This window comes from Herpailurus yagouaroundi, unplaced genomic scaffold, assembly GCF_014898765.1.
Source record: "Herpailurus yagouaroundi ecotype Mexico unplaced genomic scaffold, PumYag 194, whole genome shotgun sequence".
NCBI classification, from domain to species: Eukaryota; Metazoa; Chordata; class Mammalia; order Carnivora; family Felidae; genus Herpailurus; species Herpailurus yagouaroundi.
In genome coordinates this window covers 998402-1010781 of record NW_024412425.1, presented here as the reverse complement: position 1 = coordinate 1010781, position 12380 = coordinate 998402, and the positions used below count along the sequence as shown (strand labels likewise).

General features: G+C 56.4%; 1 protein-coding gene across 6 annotated transcripts; it reads right to left on the bottom strand.

The window, feature by feature from the left end:
• Positions 1-2093: 2093 nt before the first annotated feature.
• Positions 2094-12374, bottom strand: LRFN1 (leucine rich repeat and fibronectin type III domain containing 1). Of its 6 annotated transcripts, XM_040445899.1 has the most exons (5): positions 11241-12374; positions 10578-10704; positions 8847-8901; positions 6985-8427; positions 2094-3838 (listed from the first exon to the last, which is right to left on the bottom strand). In XM_040445899.1, exons 4-5 carry the CDS (start codon positions 8388-8390, stop codon positions 2932-2934), a joined length of 2313 nt encoding a protein of 770 aa, XP_040301833.1. In that variant the 5' UTR covers positions 8391-8427; positions 8847-8901; positions 10578-10704; positions 11241-12374; the 3' UTR covers positions 2094-2931. The 6 variants fall into 6 exon arrangements, with proteins under 6 accessions (XP_040301833.1, XP_040301836.1, XP_040301832.1 ...); XM_040445902.1 differs by lacking the exons at positions 8847-8901; positions 10578-10704 and adding an exon at positions 8932-8981; XM_040445898.1 differs by lacking the exon at positions 10578-10704.
• Positions 12375-12380: the final 6 nt, after the last annotated feature.

Here is a 12380-nt window from a genome sequence, read left to right as displayed (position 1 = left end):
GCCCCAAACGTGTCAACGGGTAGATGGCCAAACTCTGAGATGGCAGTTGCTGATTCAGTTTCTAAGGCACGCACACCCCACCCCAAAGCTGGGGTCTCCACAAAAATCAGACCATATACTGCCTCTACAGAAATCCCTCCATTGGCTTCCCGTAGCTCTGATAATTAAATCTTGACTCTTGACCCCAGTCCACAAGGCTCTTCAGAATCTCTTCCTGCTCACCTCTCCCGCCTCCTCCCCTCCCACTCTCCCACTCACTCCAGCCCAGACATAGCACCTCCAGCACACGAAGCACCTGCTTCCCTTAAGGGCTTTGCATGTGCCATTCACTTTGCCTAAAATGCTTTTCCCTGGATCTTCCTACAATGGATTTCTTCAGCTCCGGCACCACACTCCTTGACCCCCCCCCCCCCCCCGATGGAAGGCGCCCCCGCCCCCCCCCCCCCCCCTCCATCAGTCCTTGTCCTCTTCCATTTTCATTCTTTATGCGACATTTATTTACCACGGGACAAGGCGTTTACTGTCACACCCTCCCTCCCCTGGGGCATATAAGCTCCATGGGGCAGGGGTTTCTTGTTTTGTCTTATTTAACTATTTTGTTCACTGTTGTATCCCCTGCACAGAGCCAGGTACACAGTACATGCTCGAGAAAGCTTTATTGGGTGAATCAGAGACAATATAGTCGGCTGGTTAGGTGTGCAGGATTTGGAGGCAGTAAGCTTTCCGATCGTGGCTCTGCCCTTTGGTGGTTTTGTGGTCTTGGGCCAGCTCCCTTAACCTCTCTCAACCTCAGTTTCCTCCTCTAGAGAATCGGATGCACACGCTACACACATCTGTTGCAGAGCATAAATGCGATCGTGCTGAGTAACTCCATTTTGCTGGGCACTGGCTTGCATGCTCTCTGCTTGCATCAGGGAGGGTCTGTGAGCACAGCGCCTGGCATGTGGGAAGCCCTCAGTAGCCAGGAGTCGTGATGACTGAGAGAAGTGTGGCTGGGCCACTGGGCGAGGGAGCCTCATGGCATGTGAGTCGCTGGTGCTTCTGTCCTGGCTGCTTCCCACCCTGTCTGCCCAGCTCCATCCGCCTCCCTCCTGCTTCGTTTCTATTTCCGTCTTTCTCTCCTCCTCTCCAGGCCTCAGGGGGCCCCTGGCTGGCAAGACGCCTTTTTCCTCCTTCTCCAGGATCGAGGAGTAGTTTTCACTGCAGGCCAAGCCCTTCTCCCCAAGGGCTGGGGCACCCCCATCGGACCAACTTCCCTTCCCCAGCCATAGCCCTCAGCCTCCCCTGAGAAACTCTTCCCCACACACCGTTCTCTGTGTTCCCAGCAAACTCTAACACCTAGAATCCCTCAAATTCCAGACGGCGACCAATGAGCATTTTCCCTCATCCCCTCCCCCAGGTTGACTTTGGATACCTTCAGCTAACCAAGGTCTTTGGGGCCATTCCCTGGCCTCCAGATGGATGCCAGAGGCAATACAGTGTAGTAGAGAGGAGTCGATACTGAGGTCAAACTGCCAGCTACCCTATTTCCTCATCTGGGGGCCTTGGGATAGTGCCTTTCATTTCTCCCTGGTTCAGATTCCTGACTGTAAAATGGGATTAAACATATCCACTTCAAACAGCTAGCGGTCTGACCTCAGAGAGCTGAGCTGTGCTTAGCCCATGTGCAGAATGAACATCCACCAAGCTGCTCAGCAGTAGAGTTCTATGGTTAAGAATACAGACTCAGAAGTCAGGCTGCCTGCCTTTTTCAATCCCAATTTTGCTACCTTCTGTTCTGGCTATGTGACCTTGGGTAAGTTACTTAACTTTTCTGGGCTCAATTTCCCCATCTGCAAAACAGGGTAACAGTGCAGGTGTACTAGGGTTGTTCAGAGGATTAAATGTCTTAAGTGCTTGGCACATAGTAAGCACTCACTAAATGTTAGCTGTTATCATTTTTATTATTCCCCACCTCTAAGCCAGAGGACGGGAAACTATCTGCAAGTATCCCTGGTCCCAACTAGCCGTCCTTCCTTCGGTCTCACTTGAGTCAGCACGCTGTAATTCAGATCACACACACATATCCCCCCAAACACACGGACACACAGAGGTCAGCAGAGCGGCCTCAGACACAGAAAAAAGTTTAATTCTGCTGCGGCGGAGGGTCCCGGCTCCGGCAGGGAGGGGAGGATTTGGTTTTGGATCTTGTTCATGTGGGGGTTTATTTGGGGAAAGAGGAAGGGATACGGGACACTCTGGTCCTTCCAGTGGGACCTGCCCGGGAGAGTGTGTAGTGGGAAGAGGTAATCAGGAGAGAGAGGGAGACTGGACAAGATATGGGAGGGAGAAGAGACGGCGGGACAGAGAGAGACAAGTAGGGAAGGACAGAGACATGAGACAAAGACGACATAGGGCGGGACAGAGAGGAAGGGAACAGAGAAAGGGGGACCCCAAGCCAGACCCGACGGGACCAGGGAGGTGAATGGGGTGGGGGTGGGGGCTTTGGAGGCCGCCGCGGGACAGAATAGGATCTAGTCCAGCCAGATACAAGAAATGGGCCCCTCGCCCCTGCCCCGGTCCCGGGCGGGGGGAGGGGGCTCGTGTCTCAGTGCTGCAGTGTCGGGGGGGCCCTGCCCCTCCCCGCGCTTCGCTGTGTAAGGCACCGGCTCCAGCGAGGTCCGCGAGCGCGCGGGGGGAGGGGCAGGAGGGGGACGAGGAGTCCTTGGAGGAGGGGGGCCCGGCTGCCCGCCCCCTAACTCCCCCGGGCCCGGGGGCGTGGCCAAGAGCTGCAGACGAGGCAGCCTCGCCCCCTTCAGGGAGGAGGAGGGCGCGTCTCCCCCTCCAGTCTGACCACTAGGCGCCGTGCTTTCGCCCCCGAGTCCTGCCCCAGCGTCCGGGTGGCTGGGCGTTTGTCCGCGGCACCCAGGCGTCCCGGCGCCCGCCCGCCGCTCAGACGGTACTCTCCAGCATCCACTCGGTGCTAGTAAAGGCCAGGCGTGCCCTGGCGGAGCCCAGCCCCAGGTCTCCGTCCTCCCCGGCCGCGCCCCCTCCGGCCCCGTCCAGGTGCGGCGTGGACCGGTGGCGCTTTGTCCGCCGGGCGCGGCGCGGGTAACTGTGGCTCTGGAAGAGTGCCCCGTAGTCCCCGTCGAACGAATAGCGCTGCTGCGGCCTCGGCCGGGCCGGGGCCCCCCCAGGAACCAGAGCTAGAGTGGGGGGCGCCGAAGCTGGCGGCCCCAGGGCCCCGGAACGGCTCCTCCGAGGGCCCGCCGTGGCCCGAGACTCCTCCCCAGAGATTTCCTCAGACGGCAGCAGGCACAGCGAGGTGGCTGAGCCGCCCAGGGAGCGTCCAAGGACGGCCTCTGGCTCGGTGGAATCCGACTCGGCGGCGGTGGCCTTCGCCTCGACCGCCAAAGCGGCAGCAGCTGGGGACGTCACCTCGCGCAGCGCCTCGTAACGGTCTTGCGCCGGCGGGGGCGGGGCCTGCGACGCGCCTGCGCCGTTGGTCTGCGAGCACACGTGGCTGACCCGCGGAGGCGACCTGGAGGTACCCTTGACGCGGCGGCCATCTCCGTCGCCGTAGACCTTATAGCGGATCATGAGCAGAACGATGAAGACGAGGACCGAGGCGACGATGACGCCCCCAATGGCGATGATCATGGTGCCACCCAAGAAATGGGCCCTCAGTGGGCGGCAGGGCGCGGGATCCCCGGCAGTGGTAAACTGCACACAGCCCACCACTCGCGTGGCCGGCAGTGCAGTGGCCCCGTCGTCGTAGACTGCCAGCACGCACAGGTCGTAGGCGCGGCCTGCTGCCAGATCATTCACCAGGAAGGTCTGGCTGGTGGATGGGATCATCCTGCAGGAGGGACGCCATCAGCACTGGGTTAGCTCCACTATGAACGGTACCGCTTCATTTGCGTGTCCCATCCGTGGTGACCAACAGGGAACAAACCATGCATTCCTACCGATATTTCACTCTCTATGGGACAACAGCAGCCATTCAAGCAGCAAAGGTACATCCTCTCAGGACCACTGCTACAGGCCACGCCCCTCGTCTGCAAGCCCAGACCTCAGAACCGCTCCCTGTGGTGTTTCATCACCTGCTACGATAATATCTGCCATTCGTGTTCCCTCGTCTACATATCCTGGACCCTGCCTGGGAGGAGTACTATAGCTTTTAAATCCTGCCCTGAAGGAACATGCCTTTAATTTGGGTCAGCTGCCATTCAGAGTCTCTGATCTATAGATTTCCATCCTTGAAGGGGCCCCAATATTATATCCTGCATGTCCCATCCTCCCTCAAGTGGACACCGGTCAACTCACACCCCCTGTCTTACTCCTACTGGGACAACGGATGCTCTTCTAGTTTCTTTTTTCTACCTATTCCCACCCTTTCCGGGAAACCATGATACAGGCCACGCCCCTCATCTGCATGTCCCACCTTGGGTACATACATCTAGCCGCCTCTGTCTATTTCCAAGCCCCTCAACTACATATTCCCACCCACCAAGGGGACCTGGCTATAGGCCACTCCACTTCTGGTTGACCAATCACTTCCAAGCCACACTCCACAGGGCCTACTACAAATGGTTTCCCTACCGTGCCTGGGACCATGTCCGCTCTTTGCGTGTCCTGCAATATCGATCACCTTGTGTTCATGCTGTGCCCCATACCACCAGAGGTCGTGAAATCATGCCCCCAGGGTAAATTTCATCCACAATCGGGTCAAAGGTAACCAAGCAAGCATGCCACTCTCTTGCTACAGGCCCCTGCCTTCTAATGAGGGACAGTGCAAAGAAGTGGTTATGCCGACAAAGCCTGGGGGCCTGTGTTTGAGTCTCTCTGCTGCCCCTTGCTAGCTCTGTGACCTTAGGCAAGTTTCTTAACATCTCTGTGCCTCATTTCCCCAAAATGGAGACAGTAAGAATTCTTCTGTCTTCTTCATAGAGAAAGTGTGAAGTATGAATGAGTTAACCTACCTAAAGCCTGGCACTGGATAATTTCATCATGATTAGCTTGCATCCCACCCAGTGCTGGCCAGTCACCCTCACCGTGGCTCACACTTTACTGCCAATGGCACTCTTCCCCAGCTGGAAGGGCATTCCCACTAGGCCTTGACCCTCTTCTGTTGGGCACATCTCTTCTGTGCTGTTGGCCACATCCAGCCTTGGCTAAGCCAGGACTGCCACATCCACATGGATTTGTATGCCCAGCACTCAACCTCACAAGCTCCCCTCACCTAAAAATCTCATAGTGGGTCACCAGAGACAAGGACTGTTGCCCAAGACCATGTGGCAGGAGCTCCATCTCCTCTGAAAGGCCCCCCCCCCCCCCCCCCAGGCCTCTAGCCCCTCAGCAACTTCACATTCTCTCTAACAAGCCACCTCTGCCATCTCTGGTCCTGAAGCCCACCTCAGCTCCCTTATAGCCAGAGCCACCCTTCAAAAGATTTCAAGTATGGTCCCCATCCCCCCCCACCCATAAAGGCCTACCCGCTTTTCCAACTCACCCCCTGCCTGCCATTTCACACACTGCCCCCCACCCCTTCCAGCCTTGGGCCCCTGGCTGTAAGTCTTCCTCCTCCTCTCATCTCCTCTCCCAAAGAGCACTGGATTCCTCTTGCTCCTTTCCCCCAAAGTAACCAGTTGCTAGGGGCTCCCCACTTTTCAAGGACAGAGGCTGGCTCCTTAAGAAAGCTTCAGCCCATGTGTCTCTAATTGGCTGCAAGACGCAAGCAAGCAGCAGAGCAGGCTTCTGGTTGGATGTCCCCTCCGCCCGTGGCAGCAGTGAGGAGGTTAACCCCTGCAGCACCGTAGCACAGGCATCTTCAATGGGGGACAGAGGGCTGAACTGTGGCCTTGAGGTGAAAGGAAGACAACAGGGGTCTGTTGCCCTGCTGGGGACACAGGGCCACCAACATCTGCATACATGCACGGTCGGTCTGAGGGTCTGTGAACCTCCCCTCACCGCACCACACAGAGGCTAAGCGTTAGAGAAGAAGAGAAACAGAGAGGTGGAGAGACACAGAAACTAAAAGCTATTGACAGAAATGTATTATCCTTCTCCCCTAATCCCTGCCTGGCAAAAAGTAGGGGCTCGATAAATGTGTGTTCAAGGTATAAAGGGCAAGATTAGGAGTTAGAAGGGTTAGGGCTGGAATCCTGGTCACTTCCTCTGTGACCTTGAGCACGTGGTTCCCCCCACTGAGTCTCAGTTTCCCTGTCTATAAAAAGGGAAGGGGGATCATGACTGCTTCACGGCAGAGTTGGGAAGCTCAAATGAGATAGCACAGGGCCTAGCACGGAGCAGGGGCTTGGTGCCTCATAAGGACAGGAGGGAGAGACAGGAGAGACAGAGGCAAAAGCAAGAGAATTGATGGGAGAAAGTAGCCCTTTAATGCCTGTCTATGCTGTACAGATCTGTCCACACCAGGGCAAGGGCTGCTAACCCAGTGGATGGTGGAAATAACTTAGGTGTGTCTATAAAATGGGAGGGGGTATCATCATTGCTTCACAACAAAGTAGGGAGGATCAAATGGTCATTTATATATTTTTCTCATACTTTTTGTTCCTGATTCGTTTAATGTACCTGATGTGTTGCTAACAGTAACACTCGTATGGGTTAATCATAAATGTGTGAGAATATTTCATGTTCCAAAATGTTTAACTGACAAGGTGCAGAATCAAGCACCCTCGGCCAGCAGTGATGTAGACCATGAACCCCAGAGAGCAGGGATGCTGCTGGGCACGTTCACTATTATAACTCCAGTGCCCGGCCCTAGTCTGGCTCGTGTGGGTCCTCGACGAAGATTTACTAAACGCAGGAAAACCAGAAAGAGATAGGGAGACAGAACTAGAGGGGAGGAGACAGGGCGGGTGAGGGCCCAAGACAACTCTGCATGTCCATCTAGAGAACCACAGCTGAGCAGGAAGGCCAACGGAGTGGGCAGATGGGAGGGTGGGACCCTGGAGGAGGTAGAGGTCCTGGGACTGCAGCACCCACCTGTAGACAAGGGAGTCATCTGCGGAGCTGTTGTACTGGACCTGGTACATGCGGATGCCGGGCACGGGCCTCTGGGCCGGCCAGCGGATGAGCACCGAGTTCGAGGTGAGCTCGGCCGCCACGAGCCGGCGCTCAGCGGCCGATTCGTTGGCACCGGGTCGGCCGGGTGTGGCGATGTCTGAGGAGCCGGGCTCGGTGAGGGGAGGCGGGGCGGCCGGCGGGGGCGCCATCAGAGGCAGGGGTACCACGCACACCTCCACGGGGGCCGTCGCTTCCCCAGCGGCGTTGGAGGCGATGCACGTGAAGGTGCCACTGTCCCTTAAGGTGGTGATGGTTACATCCAGTGTCCCATCCCCCCGAACCCGGGTCCGGCTCGAGTTCCCCAGCAACCGCCCATCGGGTGCGACCCAATGCACCACGGGCTCAGGGTCACCCACAGCGCGGCACCGCAGGCTGACCGCCTGGCCCTCCACCACCAGGGCCCGGCCCCCCGCCTGCCGTGTAATCAGCGGGGGTTCACACAGGAACTCCTCCTCGGGAATGGACCAGAAGTAGCGGTCCGTGAGGTGCTCCGGGGTGGCGCACGTCTCCAGGTCGTCCTCTCGGGTCAGCCGCCGCAGCCACAGCAGCTCGCAGTTGCAGTGCAGAGGGTTGCCGCCGAAGCTGACCGTGAGCGGCGTGGGCGGCTTCGGCCCCGAACCTTGGGACCTCAGGAAGAGCCCATCGGGGGGCAGTTTATGGAGGCGGTTGGAGGTCATGTCCAGGCGAACCAGTTTGTGCAGCTGCACAAAGGTACCTTCAGCGATATGGTCGATGAGATTGTGGTCCAGCGTGAGGGTGTTCAGGTTCACCATCTGGCCCACAGCCTCCCACGGCAGGGCCTCGAGATTGTTGTAGGACAGATCCAGGTCCTCCACGGTGGACAGGAAGGCGTCGAAGGCAGCTGACTCGACCCGGCGGATCTGGTTGTTGCCGAGGATCAGGTGGCGAAGGTTGCCCAAGCCGCGGAGCTGGTCGCCACGCACCTCGGCCAGGCGGTTGCTGTCGAGGTGCAGGGCGCGGAGGGCACGGAGGTCAGCGAAGGCGCCGGCGGCCACCTGGCCGATGGTGTTACGGGACAGGGTGAGGTGCACCAGGCTGGTCATGTTGGCGAAGTCTCTGCGGCGGACGGCCGCGATGAAGTTGTCAGTGAGCCGCAGCTCCACCACGCGCCGGTCGATGGCCGGCGGCACGAAGAGCAAGCCGGTCTTGGCGCACAGCATGGTCAGCGTGGGCGCCACGTTCTGGCAGATGCAGCGGCCGGGGCAGGGCTGCCCACGGGATGCCCCGGCCCAGAGCAGCAGCAGAAAGGGCAGGGCGGCAGGTGGCGGCGAGGGGAGCGCCGAGGAGAAGGGGCCCGGAGCCATGGTGCAGAGGGAAGGCGGGAGGAGTGGGGCGGGAGACCTGCAAGGGAACGAGACGGGTTACCCAGGCACAGGGCTTGACCACCGGCCTGGCCACCCACAATGTCCTGCTAGAAGTCTGCCTCAGGTCCCTGCCTTCCTGACATCCAGTCCGAACAGAGGCAGGACTGCTCATCACCTGGCATGCATTTGTTGTTAACAGACAATATTTCCATGCTGGTTAGTAAATTACACGGCCCTCCACCCCCCACCCCCAGGGTCCTAATCCCAACTCTGACCTTCCTCTAGGAGGCCCAGACCTCTCATGATTTTCCAACCAGAGGGGTGCGGTGACACCTGGCCCAGTCTGGGCCTTCCAGTACCCACTAAATATTTTTAAAAATCAGGGTTGACTAGGGTTTAAGGTTGTGGATTTCAAAGCCATAGTCCCCGGGTTCAGATTCCAGCTCTGACACTTACTAGCTGTGTGACCTCGGGCAAGTGTCTGAACCTCTCTGAATCTCGGTTTCTTCATCTGTAAAATGGAGATAAAAACAGGCCTTACCTCTGTGAGGATTAACTGGATCAATGAACATAGTGTACTTAGAACCGTGCCTGGAACATAAAATGTGTTCAATACGTGTTGGTAATTATTCTCATCATGATCATTGAGGGCCCAATATATGCCAGGTACAGAAGTGTGCACTATTATTAAGAGTAAGTGCTCTGAAATCAAACAGACTCAGGTTCAGTCCTGGCTCCCCACTAGCTGGTTCTGTGACCGCAGACCCATGATTTCCCCTAACTAGGCCATAATTTCCTAATTTGTACAACGGGATGACAATCATACCATCTTTGCGGGGTTGTTGCAAGGGTTCAGTGAGCTCATTCATTGGGGCCACTGAGCACAGGGCCTGACACACAGTAAGTATCCAGTAAATGTTAAGGGGAACCACTACCACCACCACCCCCCCACACACACACCCTTGGGAGTGGCAGAGGGAATCTGAAGTTAGGAGGCGCTGAGAAAAAACACAGCAGTCTCCGTCCCAGTCTTGGGAAGTCCTTCTCTGAACCTGGCTTCATCCTGGGCTCTGGTGAGCTCCCAAACAGCGGGCAGACTTCCACGCTCACATCGGCGGGCACATACAAGGCCCCATACATGCCCACACTCACACACACCCTCACACACTCACGCTATGCCTCTGCTCCAGGCAAAACCTTCCGGCAGGGATTCCCCTGCGGCGGCTGCAGCCCACGACATGTCAGTTCCCATCACAACACCGGGTGGGTGGGGGGGTGAAGAGGGAAGGATGGGAAGGGGGCGTCCCTGAAACTGTTTTCACCCCACCCCGCACCCAGTCCCTTGCTGGCCCACCTCCTAGGGATCTGCAGTTTGGGGATGTGGCCTGCTGTGGCCCTGATCCTTCAGCCTGTGGGGAGGGGGACCAAGAGAGTCAGAGAGAGAGGGGCAAAGAGACAGGGAGAGACAAGTGGGCAAGTGGGGAGATGCGCTGGCAGACACAGAAACACAGAGTCAGAGAGAGAGACAAAGGGACAAAAAGAAAAAGAAGCTGAGGGGCGCCTGGCTGGCTCAGTCAGTAGAGCATGTGACCCTTGATGGCAGCGTGGCGAGTTCGAGCCCACATTGGGCAAAGAGCTTAAATAAATAAATAAATAAATAAATAAATAAATAAATAAATCAATCAATCAATCAGGAAAAGAGAAAGACTCTGAAAGAAAGGTGCAGAGGCAAGGAGCCAGCCTGAAACCAAGACAGACTGGAGCACTAAGAAGGGAGGAAACAGGCAGAGAAGGGCGTTGAGCCCAAGAGATGGGGAGAGGAAGAGTGAGGGAGAGGCAGGAAGTGATCCTAAGAGATTACAGAGACCAAGATGGAGGAAGAGACAGAGACAGAGGGACAGCGCCCGGGCTGGAGAGAGAAAAAGAGGCAGAGGCAGGGCATCCCACCATCTCTGAGCACCCCCTATTAATTTGTCTTGCGATCCTCCTGGGATAAAGCTCTGTATCGAATGGAAAACCTGAAAGGCGGCACTCCTGAGTTGGGAGGCCCAGCTCTGCACCTGCCTGCCTGTGGGGTCTCTAAGGCTCAGAACCCCGATCTATGAAACAGAAGTGCCCAGTTTTGCCTCCCACACCTGGGGTGGGACTCGAGTCGAAGGGATACTAACAGCAATGAAAATAGCTAACATTTCTTGAGAGGTAGTGCAGCATTGCAAGCAAGAATCTGGGCCTGGCTGCGCAGGTTCACACCCCAGTTCCCCGTTGCGCGACTTGAATCCAGTGACTTCCCCTCTTTGTGCCTCAGTGTGCTCCTCTGTAAAATGGGGATAATGATAGCACCTACCTCATGGGGTTGTTATGAAGTATAATACACTGTAACATGTTCAGAATAGTTCCTGACAGACTAAACACTACATAAGTGTTAGCAGCTATTATTAACATCATCACCATCATCATCATCATCATTATTATTGTATCATTTTCTCTGCCTCTCTCCCAGCCACTAGCCAATCAGTCTACCGGAGATCTTCCCACATGCACGCACGCACACACACACACAAAATGGTAAACCATGTCGCTCTCCAAATGCAAGGTTCACTTCATGTCACGAAACTCTCTGTACCCCCTACTGATATCATCAGGAGACTTCCTTGTCCCAACCACCTGACCCACCCAGAGAGGGGATGCTTCCAGGCCCGAAACCCCACCTACCACCCATGCCCTGGCTCTACCACGAGCCCTGATCCAAACATGATGCTCCTGATCTTGTTGTCATGGCCGCCCCCTCCCCCCCCCCCGGCCCGGGGGCCCTTTCGAAGACACTGCCATACCCTGCCCTGAAATCCATACCAGGCAGGGCTCCAGGCCTCCAGCTGGCTCAGAACAGGCCCAATCACTCCACATCTCTCTCCCCAGCCTGAGGGACCCCACTCACCTCTCTGCAGGGAGTTAGGGCCTGGGCCGGTACCTGCAAAGGAACAAAATGATCCTATTAGCATCCTTCTGGCTCCTCTTTGAAGACCTGCCTCAGAGACCATCTCAGCCAAGGAAGTCCCTGGTGTGATCATTCTCTCAGCCCTCCTGCTGCAGGCTCTGCATAGGCTCAGACAGACCCAGTGAGTTGTTTCTGGAATCCAGGGAATCTGGGTCTCAGGACTGTTCACCCTCCAAAACCCAGGAGTCCGGGGCTTTAACTCTTTGTCCTCTGTGGGCCCAAGAGGCCAGGAACCCCAGCCCCTTCCCCTTCCTTCCACCCAGGTGTCTACAACCCCAGCTTCCTCCTCCTTCAAACTCCAGAGTCCAGGTCTCAGTTTCTTCCTTTCTCAAGACCCAGGAATCTGGCCTCCCAGCAGCCTTCTCAGATCCAGGATTCCAGGCTTCCAGTCTCCTCCTTCCAGAGTTCACATCCTAGTCCTCCAACTTCAAAGAGCTGAGTGGTACTGGGGGTAGGAAAGAACCAGCGGTCCCCATCCTTGCCATTACACCATTGTCACACCAACATGCGTGGACATGCCAAAACCCACATGGGCCCAAGTCTCTACATCTGGATTTCCATGAACCCACCAGCATGATGTGTGCCCCCCACCCTCCATGGCCTCTTAGCCCAGCATGTGGACACCCTTGTGTCCTTGGACCCCCTGGATGGACCCCAGCATACCACGGGTCACACCACATGGGCCCAAATCTCACTGGGCCAAGAAGTGGGGTCAGCCTTATGCCAGGAAGACAGGCACATGTGTGCATACGCCCTGCACATAGACCAATCCCCAGAGACCAACACTGACACATAAATGGACTCACAACACAGACCCACACCCTCAAGGTTGACACAACCTGCACACAACCACACATGTACAACATTGACTTTCCCTTGCACATTCATATATACATATGCACACACACAACAGAGAAACCCATGTGCCTTCTTGCAGACAATCGGATACATGCACCTATAAGAGAGAAACACGTGCACACTAGCCAACACACAGG